The 19,349-nt window shown below is 44.1% G+C and overlaps 1 protein-coding gene across 4 annotated transcripts; it reads left to right on the top strand.

Annotated features, from left to right (window-relative positions):
* Positions 1–4,192: 4,192 nt before the first annotated feature.
* Positions 4,193–18,601, top strand: LOC113841043 (TRPM8 channel-associated factor 2-like). 4 transcript variants are annotated; one of them, XR_011811816.1, is made up of 9 exons: positions 4,193–4,320; positions 4,945–5,578; positions 7,279–8,249; positions 10,167–10,261; positions 11,275–11,488; positions 12,284–12,523; positions 15,414–15,751; positions 17,506–17,631; positions 17,825–18,601. XR_011811816.1 is itself a non-coding variant. In XM_072042998.1 (9 exons), exons 2-8 carry the CDS (start codon positions 4,962–4,964, stop codon positions 17,595–17,597), a joined length of 2,721 nt encoding a protein of 906 aa, XP_071899099.1. In that variant the 5' UTR covers positions 4,193–4,320; positions 4,945–4,961; the 3' UTR covers positions 17,598–17,631; positions 17,825–18,601. The 4 variants fall into 4 exon arrangements, 3 of the variants coding, with proteins under 3 accessions (XP_071899099.1, XP_071899101.1, XP_027303571.3); XM_072042998.1 differs by having other exon boundaries at positions 17,352–17,631; XM_072043000.1 differs by having other exon boundaries at positions 17,506–18,601.
* The last annotated feature ends 748 nt before the right edge of the window (positions 18,602–19,349 follow it).

The following is a 19,349-nucleotide window of genomic DNA, read 5'->3' as shown; positions in this document are numbered from 1 at the left end:
GTGTGGGTGAACCAAAGTTTGAAAGGGACACAATGTTCCCTAAAGAAAACTCTTCTGGGATACAGAAGCAGTTCTTTTCTTTGAAGAAATGAAGTTCATTTTGCACCCTAAAGCAAATATTTCTGGTTGGTTTAGAATTAGAATAGTTCAGTTGAAAAGTGGTCACTGGTTGCACCAGCGCTAGATATGGCAGGAGAATCACCTCTTTTGACTGTCTTGCTATGCTGTGTTTAATGCACCCCAGTTAGTTTGCCATCTTGGCTGCCAGGGCACGCTGCTGATTCGTGTTGAGCCTGCTATCAGTCGGCACCCCCAGATCCTAGGGCTGCTCCCCAGCCACTCATATCCCCTTCTATACCTGTGTCTGGTATTACTCTGTTCCAAGTACAGAACCTGACGTTTTCACTTGTTGAATTCCGTGCCACTGATGATTGCCCATTCTTTCAGTCTACCTAGAACCTTTTGCGAGGTCTCTCATCCCTTGAGTCAACAGCACCTCCCAGTTTAGTATCATTAGCAAACTTGCTGAGGATGCACTCCACTCCTGCATACAGGTAGTTGATAAAAATCTTGAAGAGAACTGGCCCTAGAATCGAGCCAGCCTGATGCAGTCCCATTCAGTACGATTGTCTGTGTGCTACCATTCAGCCAGTTCATCACCCAGCATAGTGTGTACCTATTCATCTCACAGGTTGTCCAGAAGGATGCAGTGAGGGACAGTACCAAAGGCCTTACTAAAATGCAGAAAAATTACATCTACTGCCTTCCCTTCATCCAATAAGTGGGTGACCTTATCGTAGAAAGATTCCAAATTATTAAAATAGAACTTTTCCTTCATGAACCTATGTTGACTATGTCTAATAGCCTTCTTCTTTAACTGCCTCTCAGTAGCATTCAGGATAACCTCCATAAGTTTTCCAGGTACTGAGGATAGACTGTTACGTCTGTAGTTTCTTTGGTCTTTTCTCATGCACTTCTTGTACATTAGGATAACATTAGCCAGCTTCCAGTCAGCAGGGTTCATCCCAGACTCCCAAGCCCCTTGGTAAATTGTTGAGGGGAGTCCAGTTATAACACCTGTTAACTCCTTCAGTACTCCAGGGTGAATACTGTCAGACCCCATGGATTTATAAATGTTCAATTGATACAACTTGTCCTTTTAATTTCAGTGACCACAAATGGAAAGTCAAATTTAACAAAGATGTTAAATATCTCAACCTTTTCCTCATTCTCCCTTGTTAGGTGACTATCCAGTGTTTTCCTTGGACTTTCTCTTGCTTAACATACTTTCAGAGGCCTTTTCTTTTTTTTTTTTTTTTGGTTGTGTGATACTGCATTGGCTAGGATCAACTCAAGATAAGCTTAGTTTTACCTTGATTTCTTCCTACAAATGTGAACTTTGGCTCTATAATCTCCCTGTGAACCCTAACCTTGCTTCCAGAGATCAGGTACTTCTTTTGCCCAGGTTCCAAGAGGAGTTCCCTGTTTAGCCAAGCCAATCTTCTGCCCCACTTGTTTGACTTGCAACATGGTGCCTGCTCCTGGGCTTTTAAAAGGTGGTTCTTGAAAAGTGACCAGCTTTCAGGGATCCCTAAATCCTCTTTAGAGTATATTCCCAGGAGACACTGTTAACTAGCTTCCTTAGTAGCTTAAAGTCCAGGGTGACAACTCTGTTGACGTTTTCTCCTTACAACACAAGTTTTAAACCGCTATTTCATGATTGCTGTGGCCAAGATAGCCACCTACATTCACATCTCCCAAAAGGCCTGTAGTCTCAAATAGCAGGTCTAGGAAGGCATCTTTCCTAGTTGGCTCGCTAAACATTTGTGACAGGAGGTTGTCTTCAAAATGCTTTGGCAATTTCTCAGACTTGTCAGTATTCCTCCAGTTTATGCCTGGGAAGTTGAACTCTCCCAGAATGGTGAAGACAACCAACCAGGAGATTTCTCCTAATTGCTTATAGAATAGCTCATCTATGCCATCATCCTGGGTGGGTGGTCAACAATAGACACCCATGACACCCACGACAAAATATATTTGCTTTGCTGTCCATCCCCTTAATTCTCACCCAGAGGCTCTCTACCACATCTTGCCCTAACTACGACACCAGATATACACCAAGTTTTGTGGATGACACCAAGTTAAGGGGAAGTGTCGATCTGCGGGAGGGTAGGAAGGCCCTGCAGAGGGACCTGGATAGGATGGGTCAATGGGCAGAGGCCAATGAGGTTCAACGTGGCTACAGGCTGGGTCCTGCACTTTGGTCACAACAACCCTATGCAATGCTACAGGGTTGGGGCAGAGTGGCTGAAAAGCTGTGCAGAGGAAAAGGATCCGGGGAGTTGGTCAATGCTTGTCCAAACTTGAGCCAGCAGTGTGCCCAGGTGGCCAAGAAGGCCAACAGCATCCTGGAATGTTGTTCCTGTATCAGGAATAGTGCAGCCAGCAGGAGCAGGGAGGTGATCGTCCCCCTGTACTCTGCTCTGGTGAGGCCGCATCTCAAGTACTGTGTTCAGTTTTGGGCCCCTCACTACAAGAAGGACATCGAGGCCCTGGAGCGTGTCCAGAGCAGGGCTATGAAGCTGGTGAAGGGCCTGGAGCACAAGTCCTGTGAGGAGCAATTGAGGGAACTGGGATTGTTTAGTCTGGAGAAGATGAGGCTCAGGGGACTCTTAAGTCTGCATTTAATGAACCCACCACACCTTTCCGTGTAATTTTTGTTCCTTTTTTTGCAGAGAGAAGAAAGCCTAGGACTGGTCATCTGACAGGGTTTACAAATGCTCCAATCCCTACTCCTAATAGTTTCAGCTCTGTAGGGAAAGGAAACTGCCTGGAAGTGAGAAGTGGAAGGGGCAGGACTGAGGACAAAGAATTGAGTCTTTAACTCATTCCAGGCATTGCTGTGGAAAATTTTTGTTTTCATGTTAACAAGGGAAGCAAATGGTAATCAAGATCTTCCTCTTCCCTCTGCATGTAGTTAGAGCCAATTTTTATTTCCTCCACATTCACACATCAGACACACATCTGTCTTCTACAGGTTCCTCTAATTCTCGTTAGACCTCTGTGTTCTCTGTCCCTATTGTAGCTTCTACTTTCTCTGTCTAGAAAGAGGGATTTGCCCATAGTTGTTTGCACTGGGTCTAATGAGTACAATTCGTTCCTCTTTCCACGGTCAACTGGTTAATACAATGTTAAGGGAGAAATCGTAAATACATAGAAATTGGGAATTCTGTTGTGTGGTGGTCATTGTGTCCTGTAAACATAGAGTTTATGTTTGCATAACAAGAAGACAGCCATATCTTTTTCTGGCTAAGTGCCAGGAAGTACCCATCCTTTTGTGGGATCAGAGCCCAAGATTTTGGCTTCCAAATCTTGTGATAAGAACAAAAGTGGGTGCTAAGAAGTAAGGGCTGTTTTATTACTGAATTTACTTCAAACTGTAATCCTGGAGGGTAGTCCTCAGGTGGAGTACCAGTTACTGAAACTGAGTGACTATTCATCTGATTTTCCTCTCCCTTACCCCATGGTCAGTGTGCCAACATAGCTATATTAGTTTAAAATCCATAGAAGCCATCAGAAAGAGACTATTATTTTCCCAGGCTGTGTTAATGCTTCATTGCATGATTCTTGGCAAACAACCTAAATCACCTAGTATTTGCCTTTAAATGTAGGGTTTATTCAAACCCAGGGAAACAAAGCTGGAATTCAGACTAAGCTAGCAAACAAGCACTAAATTTCTGGGCAATGTTAATGAGCAACTTTCACTCAGAAATCATATATAAAACAGCAGTCAAGTCTTAGGAGAGATTATGTGAAAAACTCAGAGCTTCCAGGCTTGCCCAGAGGATGGGCAAGGGGAATGCGCTGTCATTCTTGATCCGCTTGCAGTTTTTGAGCACCTTGGGGCTTACGACAAATAAATCTGTGTCAAGGATTCCGCTTCTCCAGAACTTCTCTATTTTCCTGTGTTAGCGTGCCAAGGATTTGGTTTCAGGGTAGCCAAATCTGAAATGTATGTGAAGGCCATAGAGACCGATGTTGGCACAGGATCCTGCCCAGGAAAGGGCAAAGTCTGCCCCAGAACAACACCTTCTCTTGCCGTAGGCGTAGTGTTCGTCAGCCTTGTGAATTCGGAATGACACGAAGTGGGTGGGACTTGGTCAAACTCTCCTCCTCAAAACTCTTCCTGTCTGCACAGTCACAGAAGCCTCAGCTCATCAGGAGAGGATTTTGCTGAAGAGCTAGTCCAAACTTTCGACCTGAGGGAAGCTAAATATAGCACGTGTCTCCCAATAGACTTCAAAGGCTTTGGCAACAAAGGTCAGTACCGTTCTCCTCGCTTCATAGATGGGAAAAACAAAGCTGCAGAAGAGGGAAATTATTTCCTTGATATCATGAGGCAGTTTAGAACAGAATACTAGGGCATGAAAATCCTGTGCCCAGACCCGCTCTGCTAGGTCCCATGTGGCTTAAACTGTCAGTTGTGACAGGGAACTGCTTGTCTCTATTGTTTCTATCAACCCTCTTCCTTTTCATGTCACCACCTAATACTCCTTGCTTTTAGTGTCTGAACAGCTAGAAAAAGTGCATCTTTGGAAACTTATGCCACAGCAGGCATGTGTATTTCTATACATACCCAATTGGGAAGAAAATTGGAAACTGCATGTTTGAATTACGCCATGTATTGTGCTGATCAGGTCTTTTTATTGTCTGTCACCTTCCATGTAAGCCACCTCTACCAGGCAAGTTCCTAGTAGACTTCTTGGAGTTTCTGTCATTCTCCCTCTCCAAACCAATTGTTAATGGGAATGTATTCATCCTTATTTCCTTGTTCTCCTCTTTGAGAATTTGCAGAATGTGTTAAAACAGTCGCTTCCTTTAGCAGTTTAGCAGTTCTGTATTGCTGAGCCATACTGCAATGAATGTTGCTCTTCTCTCCATCAGATTAGAGTGGCTTGAAGATGAAACCCTCTGCTACCTATGAGCTGTTAGTAGACAGTGTTGGAGAATGGGACTTCACGGGTGGTTTTGTTCCTTGTGAGCTGCTGCTTGTTGGAGAGGATGCCTACCCTGTGCTTCTGAGCGCTGAGAAGCAGGTTCTGATCGCTGTTTCACGGTATGGGAAAGGCAAGATGGTGGTTATTTCCCACGAGGGAATCATGAAGAGCTCCAAGTTTTCCCAGTTCCTCAGAAATGCTGTGGAGTGGCTCAAGCCTTCCCCTGCGGCCCTGGTTGGGTCCCATCACCGGTTGGATTCCCTCTCCCAGCTGCTCCTTGGGGCTGGCATCAAAGTAGAGGCTGGGGTAGCGCTCAGCACCCACCACGGGGTGTACTGTATGGATGCCTATGACAGCACGCAGGCAAAAGACATAGTTTGCTTTGTAAAGGAAGGTGGAGGCCTGCTCATTGGAGGCCAGGCTTGGCACTGGGGTAGTCTACATGGGAAGGAGAAGGTGCTGTTTGAATTCCCTGGGAACCAGGTGACCAGTGTGGCTGGTGTGTACTTCACAGGAAATCCTGTAGCGAAAGGGATCTTCAAAGTTGCCAAGAAAATTCCAAAGATCCCCTTAACTGTTCCGTGAGTATCTGAATTGTTCTGTCTATTTAAACAAGTTATGCAAATGAGATGTTTACAGAAGATCCTTGAGGTAAGAGATGACGATGTTTGAATGCTGGTTCTTTAATAGCCAGGGTGGGATGCAGCTGTAGTCTTCAGATGTAAGAGAGAATCTCCTTGCTGTTTGTAATCTGAAAGAATGATGACTTTGCTTCCAGGGGAGTGGGTTAGGACATTCATTCAGGGTCAAGAAATGAGTGCAGCCATGTTGTAGAGCTGTCTCCCTGACCAGCTGTGCCTGTGAGCACCACACAGCAAGCTGGGGAAAGGAGGAGCAACTCCCCGGCTCCTATCCCATCCTTTCCCCCAGGGTGGGTATGTTCAGGCCAACTTTCACACAGTTCAAAACCACACTGGAGATGGAGCACCTCACCAGCACTCTGGGCTGGGCTCTGCCTGACAGCTGCTAAACCTGCTTAACCTGCAAAAATTTCCTTTTTGCAAGTGAAACCGCTGGACTGATGCTGAGCTGAGGAGGCAGGCCTGGTGCCACCTCCCTTCTCCAGAAGACACAGGCTGTTAGCAGGAACCCGCTGTGCTTCAAGTTAGTTTGGGATTCTAGCTTGGCCTTTTGGTCTCAGAGCAGCAGGTTGTGAAACTCTGAGCTGTTGTGTCTTGTATCGCAGAGCAGACAGCAGTGCCCTGGACTTTGCCCCTCTGTCTTCCTCCACCTCCCCTTGCCACTGAGCATACTGGACTGTGCCTAGCACCACTTTCTGCTCAGTTAGGGAAAGTGCCATGGGATCTCAGTGGAGCGGGAGCGGTGCTATGCTTCCTGTGTGTGGCCGTTTCACCTCACTGCAGTGGAAGTTGCAGTGACAGAAATAAAATTCCCAGAAAGTCTTTCATTTACTTCGCAGTGTCAGTAAAGTAATAATCAGAAGAGAGGTGCAGTTTCCTGTCCTATGGGTGTGCACAAGGGCAGCATGTTTTATTGTAACTGAGCTGGCTGCAATGGCCATGTAACAACAGATTCTTTTCAGGTGTCAAAGAAAAATTGTGTTTGCCCAAATGGAGAAAATTATGTAATTGCAACCGATTGAACATGTCTTTCTCCACAGTGTCATATAGACGCTATAAGGAAATAGCAAAAATACAAGAGCCTTACATGGTAAAAGCTCCACAAAGATACTGTGGAGGATAACTGGTAGGAATTTTGGGGTCTGTCTTTTGGGGTCTATCTATCCTTTCTTCACTTCTTAACAGAACACACAGAGAAATCTTTTGGGCTTGTCCAGTTTATGATACTTAGGGTGGAGTAGTTCAAGGAAGTTTCTGCTACAGGAGATATGCTGATTTCCTCATCATTTGCAGGTTAAATTTGCAAAAGACTTGCTTAAAAAATATGAAAGCTCCTTTGACTTTTGAGATCCCGCATTTGGATTTTCAGGCTGCTCTTCAAAGTAACAGGCCTGGAAACTTTTATTTGTCTTCATTTGTAAATGAGTGCTGAGATTCTTACAGATCTGGTAGACTGCAAAAACTGAATCTTTCAAAGAAAAAAAAAAGATTGATGGATTTTACTTTATTTTTAAAATGAAAGAAGTGACAACATGATGTACTAGGGTGAGAGAGGAAGAAGAGGCAGGGACAGACACGGCAGCTGTTTAAGCAGAGGATTCTGGAATGGGGGCTAACTTGAACCTCTCTTGGTTTTGCAGACACCAGGCCAGTCTTGGCCTCGATTCTGCTTTTCTCCTGCATGGTGTGTCAGAGCTGGATATGGTGACAGAGGGCACACCCTCCATCTTGCTGGTGCATGGTGTACTCTCCTTCCCGCTCTGCCTGGACAGCTCGCACCGCTGCCTCTTAGCTGCAGCACGCTATGGCCGAGGCCGTGTTGTGGTGGCAACCCATGAGAGTCAGCTCCTCTCCCCAAAGATGGCCAAATTCCTGCTCAATGCTGTCCGCTGGCTAGATGCTGGGAGAAAGGGGCTGGTGGGTGTGGATGCCAGCCTGGAGAAACTGTGTGGCCTCTTCAGTGAGGAAGAGGTGAAGTCACAGGTATCAGAGCTGACAGGCAACATGAGCGTATACTGCTGTCCTTCTTACAGTGACAAACAGGTGGAGACAATTCATGCTTTTGTAGCAGAAGGGGGTGGCCTACTGATTGGAGGCCAAGCCTGGTATTGGGCTTCCCAGAACCGCGGCAAAGCTGCAGTGGCAGAATATCCTGGCAACAAAATCCTCAACCGCTTTGGGCTGAGCATCCTGGGGCAGAGTGTCGAGGCAGCAAAGCTCCCAGCCACAGCATTTGGGGAGCACTATCACTTTCGCAAGGCACTCTCTCTTTTCAAGAGCCATGTAGACAAGGCTGAGGATCTCAAAGCTCCCCTGAAAGGCTGGCTGCCAAGGCTGGCACAAGACTGTGCTGCCTTTCTGCGCATCCCTGCCCAGGACTGCCCTGCATATGCCTCACTGCACCGCATCCTGGCCAAAGTGCTTCGCCAAAGTGGGATCCCGCACGTCAGCAGGCACAAGCCTGTCAAGAGCAACTCCAAAGAGGCAGCCCTGCTCTGCATGGCAACTGAGCTGTCATACACCATGACAGACTGTGCAGCCCTAGTGCAGAAATCTGCCACTGGGGTCTGTTCCCTTCCTGTTACCGTGGAAATCGATGGCACTAATCCAGGTGAGTACCGTATCTCCCTTCCTCTTGAGGCATGCTGGCGCTGGGATCAGCAAGGCACTTGCCCTCTGTGTGTATGTCTGAACATGAGGACAGATGTCCAGTTGCACTGTGGGCTTGTGGGGATGCTGGCCTCTGTGTGGTGGCAGGCAGGCTCCTTTTATGGCTGGCACTGATTTTAGCGCTCTGAAACATGCCATGGAAGTCTTGCATCCTCATAATTGGTACACAGGCACTTGGAGAAGAGCCAACTAAAGAAGCTCCTGAGGGTACTTGCACAGTGCAGTGGCTTCCTCAAGAAAGCTATAAGTTCCTCAGGAACTCCAGGCTCTGCTCTACCGTTTGTTGTCCCACTAGTGTTCTGACAGAGCCATCTTTGAGACCATCATGTGAAAAGGTGGGAGTTAGGTACAAAAGTTTTATTTTTTTATCTAGGTAATTTCAGTCTGAGTAGTAGCGGTCTCACAACTTCTTGTATCAGCAGAGCTGATGGAGTGAAGTTGTGGTTTTGGGGTGAAAACAAGAGACTGTGAGCAGGATTGGAACTTCATAGGCTGACACCATCACTGAAGCTATGGTATTTGGTAATTACGTCCTGAATCATTTGTCTAACGTTAAGCTTTGTAGCTATATAACTTTGAGATTCCTGGTACTGATATATTTAAACTTTAAGTAATTTCACTGGTAAGGTATTTTTCCATGGACAGATAAATCTTGAATTTTTGAATTTGAATATGATTGAGAGTTGTTGTTTGCAAACTATTCTAATGAGATAAAAAGGACAGTTCTGGAGTGGCAATGTCTTGAGTGCAGAGGAAGTTTCGAGACAAGAGTTGTGGAATAGTTGCTCACTGGTTGTAACACTAATGAGTCAGGGCAAAAGGGGAAAATTGTTAGGGTTGGTTGGATTGAAAGCATTGAATTGAATAGTGGGACTGTTCAGAATTTGTGTAATTCCACATTAAAAAAAAAAAAGAAAAGTGCTGGCAACCCATGATTTGAGATTAAACAATTTCAAAAATGCCATAGGTGTAAGTTCAGCAAAATTGAGATGAATTGGTGAAAAGTTATGATATTATGTCTATTTTACATTTTTCCATGGATTAGGTTTTGCCTGACAAAATTTCTTGGAGGATGGGGAAGGTTGTAAATGAGGAGCTTTAGGATGGTCCGGCTCTTCTGAGGATTTTTGCTGTTTGGACTGAAATATTCTTAAGTAAACTTTGTCAGAACTAATGAGTGGATTTTGCCTGATCAGTACAGTAGAGATGGATCAGTTTTGCAGTGTATATCAGAAGTGTCTACTGAAATCTCCGAGGCAGAGGAGGCTTTAATTTCCATGGGAAGGCTGTCTAGAGGCTTGCTAAATTTTAGTGGTGTGGTAGGGTACCCATCTTATGCCTTGGCTAGGACAGCCCTCTAGGCATTCTCATAACGTCAGTCAGCTTAGAAATGGGAATTCGTGTGGGCCCCAGCTTATGCTGACTAGTCAGTTGGGAAAAATTTGATGTCACTGTCAGTCTGTTATTTAGGAGATGTTTGATGACCATTACAACTTCAACTATGTCTAATACCACCACAGTATGCACCTCTGAGGGTAAGAGGATCTGAGTGGAGGAGGAGTTGTTTCTTTTTTAATTATTATTTTTTGTTTATTTTTTTACAAGTATTAATAAGTACCTTCGTCATTCTTGGAATTTTACGTTTGGGTGGGCTTGCTTGCTAATTGTGTGATGATCTTGTTCATGCCAATACCCTTTCCCTTTAAAGCTGTATTTCCAACAGATTGGATAAAATGTGAGACAATTGTGCATGTGTAGAGACAAAGACAGAAGATCCTTTTACTGCAGCTTGAAATCTCCGGAATCCATAACATCAGGAGTTTCTGACTGTTCAGATCTGTGTTCTCTCACATTTTAGGTAAGACAGCCTGGAGGAGTACAGGACTCTATCTCCCTGAGGGTCACACAGCCGTTATAACATTCCCTTGTCGGCTGGTCGGTGCTGGTCTGCAGGTGAGCCCTTACTAGTTTGGCTACTGCTTACACAATGTCAGCTGGGCACTCGAATATAGGTCTTAGGCCTTGTCCGTCCTTTCCTTCTGCTGCCACCCTGTGGCACTTTCCATGCATTGTCATCATTTTTCACTTTGTTTCCACTCCTTGCATTCCTCGTCTGTGTGCTGGCAGGATAATTGATTGTGGCTGCTGCCTGGAGACTGCTTGCTGTACCTGTTCTGTTGCCGTGCAGAGAGAACTGATCAAGGTGATTCTAGGCCCAAATAAGTACTTGGGTGGGCCCTTCTAATCATGAAACTTAGTTCTGTCTCTTTCCAGAACTCTCCTAATGTACTTCCACAATGCTGCTACTGTTGCTCTCATAGATGTATCCAGATCAGATATAAACCAGTTAACTGGAATCCTGTTCTCATCAAAGAACAAAGCAGACAAAAGCTCACCTGCTTGGGTATGTTTTGCAGTAAGCTTCCTGCAGCTGAAACTCAAGATTAACTCAGGTATTTTTGTATAATCTTGCAGCCACTTTCTGTCTGTTTTACTGTATCAGGGCCGAGGAAGAGGCACAATAAAACAACCCAGGAGTGATCACACCTCTCCACCTCATATGTTATAGGATGTGACTTTGATGCTGGTGCAGGGTGAAGAAAAAATAAATACAAGTAAAGTACAGTGAAAAAAAAAACATTGCAATTCTGTGAACTGCCAATGAAGGATATAGCAGACCCCGGTAAAAATAGGAGCAGAGCCGTGAGACTGTCCGAGATAGAGACAGCACTAAACTTTTTAACTTTTTTTTTTTGTTGTTGTTTTGTTTTGTTTTGTTTTGCTGCTTCTGGCCACCACAGGCTGAACACTTGAACAATTCTGAAGTTAGAAAGCTGTTTCTGCACATGTGCCCTGCAGGAACAGCGCTACAGCAGAGGGCTCAGGGTGCTATAGTTCGTTGGCAAAGTTGTACTTGAAGCATTTTACCCAGCTGCTCACAAATCACCTACCCTTCTGTTTGCCAGGTGCAGGTTGGGTGTCATGCGGATGACCTCTCTAATGCTGAAGAGCTGAAACGAGCCCCAGTGGTAATACGTACCTGTGATATTACCTGCCAGAAACAGTCAGTTTCCTGCCTCTGGGGTGGCCTCATTTACATCATAGTACCAGAAAGGAGCGTCCTGGGAAAAGTGCCCATCACTGTAGAAGGGGCAGTCAGAGCTCCTTTCTTCAAGCTTGGTAGGTTTATTTACCTTGGTGCCTTTCTTAGTGCTGCTCATGATGCTGCTATCCATGTGACTGAAATGAAAGATGCTGCCATGCTTAGGAGCACCTGACTGTGTTTAGTAATGCCTAGACTCAGTTTCCTTGGTTTGTCTTGCTCTGGGATTCCAGGTAATTCACATATTCACTCTGTGCCTGCTGTCACATGAGGGAGGTGAGGGAGCTGTCACAAAAAGGGCAGGGTTTGTCTAAACCAACATTTCTTAGTGGTTGACATTGTCATTTCTGGTGAAAACCATGTGTTGATGGGAGTGTTCTGTCACAACAAAGCTTATCTTGCACTCTGTGTGCTTTAGTGTGATAAATCTCTGTGGTGAATTTTCCATGATTTCTGTCATTTTCTCTTTCCTTGTGGTATGCAACATCTTGTTCCTCTATCAAATTAAACAGAAATCAGTGTTGTTAGACGGAGAAAAAACTCCATTGGAGAAGAAGAAGCAAGATCATCAAGTGAGACTGGAGAAGCCTGCTTCTTATTCTCAGAAGGAAAACAGAGATTTGTTCTTGCCATGCTAACTACTTTGGTATATGACAGTTTGCTCCCATCTGTCTCCCATCCATAAGAGCCTAAGGCTTCCCAAGTACAGGGTGAGGATTAACTAATTAACAACCAACCACCTGCAGTTGCACACCTACCACGTACTGTTTTCCAAGAGAATTTCTCAACTGTGATCTGTTTCTTCAACTTGACTTCTGGGAGTGTGCTCAAAAGTTAGAGCTGTGGTTAACTGATTTTCTGTGTTGATGTAGGGGAGACCTGTGAAAACCAGTGGAAGGCCAGTATCCGGCACTACCCTGCTCCCTGGGCAGAACTGGCAGCTGAGAGTCTCATCCTGACGGTACCAGCTGACAGCATCCGCCACTTGGAGAACCCAAAACCACTGCTGACCCTGTGGAATGAGATCATGGTGGCAATAAGCAAATTGGCAGCCATACCAACAAAGTTCCCAAGGCCAGAGAGGATTGTAGCAGATGTCCAGATCTCATGTGGTAGGTGCACTGACAAATGGCATTTCTCAAGTGGCTACAAGGCAAGTGGCCTCTAGTAGCAAGATCTGTTCCTGCGAAGTCACTTCAGTAAAGCCGGACTGGAAACATACGTAAAGGGTCAAATGATTGTGATCCTTGCATAATTGTGAGCTACTCAAACAGTATGAAAATACAGTAAGACAGTACTTATAAAAATTAAATAGACCCGTTCAGATGCCTCTCTGTCTAAACCAGCCTTGTCTCACTCAGCTGTTCTGCTGCCTGGATGTGTTAAGAGGCAGAGCTGGTGACTGCAGGGTTTTTTGTCTCCTTCCTGAATGTACTGCTGAATCAGTACAGCTGGGAGACATTGATCTAATTTCTGTTGTTTTTTGTTTTTTTTTTCCTGCCTCAGCCATAGGATTGTTTGCTTACATTCAGTGATAATTGTTATACTCGTGTGTACCTACCTGCTGGAAACAGGCTGTGCAAAGGTTACTGTGGGCAAACCTTAGTTGGAAAAGATGTGCCTGAGGTGATGGCAGTGGAGAAGCAGAAGCAATACTACTGTTAAAGCCCATGAGTTTGTAGTTTTGCAGTTGATACTCCATGACCCCAGCTTTTCAAGTTGTGTGCTGAGTGTATTTGAATGAGTCAAGCTAGATGATAAATTCAGAACCTTGTAATACTATTTTTTCAATTGGTTTTCAAATCACGTTGGTGAAATTCATTATCCCAAAATGAGGCAAGGTCTTGGCACAAACCCTGATGCCCTAATCCTTTGCTAAGGCACATGGGAATAATCTGTTACACATTTTGGGAACGTTAAGTTCAGCTATGCTAAGCAAATGCCAGTTAAAAAGACCATTGGCTGCAAACACAAAATTCCCTCCTGTTTTGGGTGGAATAAATGGTTTCACTCACATTTCTGGACCTGATTTTTTTGCATGCCTATGGCTTTTAATTACACGCATCCCTCTTATTAGAAATTGGGGAGCTCAAGATCTTAAATAGTTTCTGCAGGAAGGGGGTTGTGATTGATGTCCTCTCACTTGAGTACTATACAGGCTTATTGTTCAGTTAAAGCCAGCTGTGTAGGCTCCCTACATGGATGTAGTGAGAATAAGGGCTGTTTATCCACTTCTACGATAGGTGTTTGATTTTGGGGAGATGATTCTTTTATGAAGCTTTGGGAATCTTTAAGAATAAGGACAAGTCAAGGATGAAAACACCAAGGAGACTTGGGAAAAATCCCTTGCAGTACAAAATTCTTGCCTTGCATGACACTGGGAAATTATTTATAGAACAGCTATTCTGTGAGGTTAAGAGCTGACTTCAGCATGACAAGTTTTGCAGCCCTCGAGCATGGCAAGCTGTAACATCCATGTATTTTGTCTACACTGCTAACTTCTGGAGTGCAGACATGCAGGATCCACACTCTACACAGGAAGTCAAACTCTGCCAGGGTGCTGAATCACATTATTGCACGTTTGGGTAGGTGTCAGCTGTGCTTGGTTTGTGAGCATTCGGGGGTATTCTGGGCAAGAGACAGGAAAGAAAGTCTGCCCCAAACCTGAACCTTCCTTCAACCAAAAATCTCATCCTCAGCCCAACTGTGAGTGTACACTTAAATATAAAAAGGCAAAGTAGGTGAGACTGTACTTAACTGATAGTACTGTCTCTATCTCTTCTTTGATACAGTAACGCTTGTACTATTTCCTTATCTCACAAAAAGGAAAAAAAAAGTCACTTATGGTAATCTTAGAATGATAGAATGTTTCAGGTTGGAAGTGACCTCAAAGATTATCTAGTTCCAACCCCCTGCAATAGGCAGGGACGCCACTGCTAGATTAGGTTGCTCAGGACCTCATCTAACCTGGTCTTGAACACCTCAAGGAATGGAGCCTCCACAACCTCTCTGGGAAACCCATTCCAGTGCCTCACCACCCTCTGAGTGAAGAATTTCCTCCTAACCTCTAACCTAAATCTCCTTTCTTTTAGTTTAAAATCATTCCCCCTCATCCTGTCAATATCTGATTGAGCAAAAAGTTGCTCTCCATTTTTCTTTTTAAGTGCCCTTCAAGTACTGAAAGGTTACAATGAGGTAACCTCACTCCGGAGCCTTCTCTTCTCCAGGCAGATCAGCCCCAGCTCTCTCAGCCTTTCTTCACAGGAGAGGTGCTCCAGCCCTCTGATCATCTTTGTGGCCCTCCTCTGGACCCACTCTAACAGATCCACATCCTTCTTGTGCTGGGGGCCCCTCACCTGGATGCAGCACTCCAGGTAGGGCCTCAAAAGGGTAGAGCAGAGGGGGACAATCACCTCCCTTGACCTGCTGGTCACCCCTCTGTTGATGCTGCCCAGGATGCAGTTAGCCTTCTGGGCTGCAAGCACGCACTGACAGTTCACGTTGAGCTTTCCATCCACCAGAACCCATAAGTCCTTCTCTGCAGGGCTGCTCTCAATAAGTTCTTCTCCCAGTCTGTCCTCATGCCTGGGACTGCCCCGGCCCAGGTGCAGCACCTTGTGCTTGAACTCGTTGAACCTCATTAGGTTCACATGATCCCTCTTCTCAAGCTTGTCCAGGTCCCTTTGGATGGCATCCCTTCCTTCTGTTGTATCAACCATACCACTCAGCTTGGTGTCTCTTGTGAACTTGCTGAGGGTGCACTCAATCCCACTGTCTATGTTGCTGATAAAGGTATGGAACAGTACTGGTCCCAGGACAGACCCCTGAGGCCTTCACTTCACCGGCCTTCACTTGGACATAGAGCCATTGAATACAGCTTGTAATGTAATTGTAATACAGCATGGTTTGTGAGATGGAGGAAAGGTGCTGGAGAAATGAAAAAGAAATACAGTTACTTATGTTTAAGAGGCACTGGGGTAAGTACTTATGTTTTTCTTGCAGGCTGGATGCATTCTGGCTACCCCATCATGTGCCACATCGATTCAGTGAAGGAGATGATAGATGTGAAGCACATGAAAACTACTGGTCTTTGGGGTCCTGTCCATGAGCTGGGACACAATCAACAGCAGCAAGCATGGGAGTTTCCACCTCATACCACAGAGGCCACCTGCAATCTCTGGTCTGTCTATGTGCATGAGAAGGTGCTGGGGATTCCCAGGCATCAGGCACATGAGGCACTTACGTCACAGTGCCGGGAGGAAAGGATAAGAGAGTATCTGAAGAAAGGTGCTCAGCTAAAGGACTGGAACGTATGGACTGCTCTGGAGACATACCTGCAGGTAACTGGGAAAAGCGAGTGTATTAGTCACTGCACCAAGCCTGTCCGCATTTAAGAAGCGATTGGACTGTGCACTTAGCCACATGGTCTAAACTTTTGGATAGACCTGTGCAGTGCCAGGAGTTGGACTTGATGATCCTTATGGGTCCCTTCCAACTCGGGATATTCTATGATTCAGTAGTTGGTGAACCCTGTGTCAGAAGGATGTCTTCAGCCTGGTGACTCCAGGTGTCATGCCAGTGTTTGCTTACAATCCGGATTCATCATAGGTCCAGAAATCACTTGAGAGATGCACACGTAGATTGTGTAGTGCTAGCATCTCCTGTTACCCTTCCTTTGAAAGACTGGGGCTTAACTGCTCAGGAACAGAACTTAGTACAATATATTAATCTCTCTCCCTAGGAGAGAAACAGGAACTGCTTGTTATATATAACAATATATACATGTATATATATTATATATATGGTATATATAATTATATAGCATATATTTATGTTTGATTATATCATGTGGAAAAAGGATGATCAAACTTGGATCTTTAGTCCTTTAATCTGCTGCAATTTTCCTGTGGGACATTGAGTTAGCTGGCAAAAAAAAAAAAAAGTCCATTATGATGACTTAAGCTACTGACTGTTTTGAGGTGAATGTCCCTCAGCCCCCTTGTCTGGGAGCTCTCACATCTTCTATGAATAACAAAATATTTATTGAAGGAGTAGTGATCCTGATTTTACCACGTTCCAGAGTGGAAAATCAGTGAGCCTAAATCATCAAGCTAAAGATATTGCCTAGTCCATAGCGAGTCTCAGCACCAGGGGTTTCCATGGTAATAGGGGATTATGAGAGGTAGATAATCTGTCTGCCTGTACTTCCTAATGTAGAAATGCTGTCTGCTCCTGCTTAGCTGTTCCAGCATGATGGTGGATTTGTAGAACATGTTTTAGTGTCAAACTATTTAGTATCAGGAAGTGAGATGCAAGTCATGGCTTGGTAAAGAACTAAAGATATTCAGTAGATATTCTGTATCCTGTCATGCTGTTTCAAGTCAGCTCTTCATATTAACCTCATCTTGAGCAACAACATAGGTTTCCTCTCCCTCTTTACTTTAAATTTCTTGCTCATACAAGACTATTTTTTTTTATTTTTTTTTTTTAATCTGAAACTCCTGTGTTCTTATTCCTAGCCAAAACTCATGCTCAGCTCACAGTCTCTCCTTCTTGTTTTCTGATCATGCCTTGTTCTCCTGTCTTCCTTCTGTCCAGGTTATCTGTCAGCATCCTCTTTGATACTCCTTTTGCTGCACAAGAATCTTTCTTCCACACAAACCAACAACTTGTATAGATGATTGCTGACATTTCTAGCTCCTCCCAACGCATCTTTCATCTCTGTTTGTGCTTGCAAGCCAGTGTAATGGGAAGGTGTATTTTTCTGTACTCTAAGTTGTGCTCTGAAGCCTGAAAGCTGGATACCTTCTTCTAACTTTACATTAAATCCAAAAGACACTAGAGAAACAAGGGGTGGGAGGGTCACTCTACTGTTTGTAACACAGGAATAATGTCAATGAAATGAAAAGTTCACTGTTTTATACTGTTCTTCTCCCGCAGCTGCAGGAAGGGTTTGGCTGGGACCCCTTCACTCACCTCTTCTCTGACTACCAGAAAATGTCCTCTATCCCAAAAGACGACCCTTCTAAGATGAATTTGTGGGCGCAGAAGTTTTCTCAGCAGGTGAATAGGAATCTGGCTCCTTTTTTTACAGCCTGGGGATGGCCTATCAAGAAAGAGCTGTCTGAGGAACTCTCCTCTTTACCCACCTGGGAACAGGACCCAATGAAGTCCTACAGATCATGAAAGAAAAACATCTGAACTTTGATTCTCAGATAAGGTACAGCCTATGTTTTAGCCTTGTGTACTGCATGATTGCTCATTGGGCACTTGATATTACATTAATTTCTTTAGCTTACTAGTTTAGAGTGGAGGTTAACCCCCAACAGGTGTTCAGCAGAAACTTGTATGTTGCTCAGCACCCATCTAAACCACCTTCTGAAGGCTTGAATAATAAATAAGCTTTGTTCTAGGTTCTTCACCTCAGGAGGAATGTAATTCTGAGTAGATGTAGTTCCTGCAGAACCTTTATCTGATGAAATGGAAGTTTTCAGGATGGAGCAATCACTGGAGTGGTCTCAAGCACAATGCCAATAGAATAAGGGTCTCTAAAGCAAATAGTATCCTCCACAATGTTGTATTCTTCCGCTGTAATCTCAGTAATACGAGATGTTCACTATGGACATGAGTACCTATAAAATTCTTCATCTTTAATCTCCCTAACTATGCAGAAGGTCCATGCCTACTATCATGAAAATGACCTTATAATGCTTATATACAGCTTATATAACAGCTGATACTAAAATGTTGTAATTTCTTCCTGCTTTATATTGTGTGACCCAATGTCCAGCTTTGTGCAAATAAGTCAATGCTGAGTGGTAGCCATCACTCTTACTGTAGTCTGTGAGCAAGATACAAGCCATGAAATATATCAGCATAGAAACAAAGAAGAGGTGACTTGCTTATAGTTAATAGCGATCCAACTCCTGGACTCATCAGAAATTAAAAACCAGGCGATGACATGACAGCATGAAGGAGCAATCAGGAGCAGGACAGCAGCACAGCCAGCATTTTCGGAGGACCAACAGACATTAATGTTTCCCTCACCTCATTCATGATTGCTTGACTAGCACAACACACTGGTGACTACACAGTGCTGACAAGTGTTTTAATGCTTCGTCTAGTAGCATACTGGTCTGGACACCCTTCTTGTGTATCATCAATAAATAAGACAATTCTGGATTTTCAAACTGTGTGTGGTCCTACTTTCAAGTGTGCAGTTTAAAAAAAAAAAAGCCTAATAAGAAGTGATCCAAAAATTTGTTACAGCAGTTTTTCATTTTTGTTCTGTCTCAGATGTAGTTCTGGCTTTTCTGTGATTCATTGGCCTAATATTTACTTTGTCTTTCAAACTTTCTTTCTGTGCTTATTCACTATCATTGTAAGTTGTTCTTCCAATAAAGTATATGCAGAGGCTAATGATAGCTTAGACAGTGGTTCAGTACTAGTTTAGTATTGAACTAGAGTAGAGTACTAGAGTGCTTTAGACTAAAAGGAAGGCTTTCATAGTGGAAAGGTTTGGATTTGACCCTGTCTACGGAAACAGATTTCACCCCTACTGAGTTTATGAGCAAAAGCTGAGTTCATGTACATTTAAAAAAATGCTGAAAATATTATTGGTTCTGTTACCTGAGTACGGCAGGATTTGTTTTTTGTTTTGTTGTTGTTATTGTTGTTTGTTTTTACGTGAAAGACACAACAAAATGGATCTTAAAGTGTTTAAGAGAAAAAAGGCTAAAGAAAAAGGTGATGGGCTGGATTCTGAGCTAGAATGGACTAGTCCAACCACAGGGATTCCAATGGAAAAGTTACAATTTACACCAGCTCTAAATGCAGCCTGAAATATTTAGGCATACATGTATGTAGTACACAAACTCAACATTAGACTAACTCAATTTAATGTCACCCTTAGAATGGTATCTGTTCTTCTTTAGTGTA

Source organism: Anas platyrhynchos, chromosome 1, assembly GCF_047663525.1.
Source record: "Anas platyrhynchos isolate ZD024472 breed Pekin duck chromosome 1, IASCAAS_PekinDuck_T2T, whole genome shotgun sequence".
In the NCBI taxonomy this organism is placed as follows: Eukaryota; Metazoa; Chordata; class Aves; order Anseriformes; family Anatidae; genus Anas; species Anas platyrhynchos.
Note: the sequence above shows the minus strand (reverse complement) of the source record. Positions and strands in the feature narration are given on the sequence as shown.

Bases quoted from the DNA above. Each gene is read 5' to 3' on its own strand.
- LOC113841043 (XM_072042998.1), top strand. From the start codon at position 4,962: ATGAAACCCTCTGCTACCTATGAGCTGTTAGTAGACAGTGTTGGAGAA. The intron at 5,579-7,278 runs GTGAGTATCTGA...TTGGTTTTGCAG, and splicing joins AAGATCCCCTTAACTGTTCC to ACACCAGGCCAGTCTTGGCC. The intron at 10,262-11,274 runs GTGAGCCCTTAC...TCTGTTTGCCAG, and splicing joins TGGTCGGTGCTGGTCTGCAG to GTGCAGGTTGGGTGTCATGC.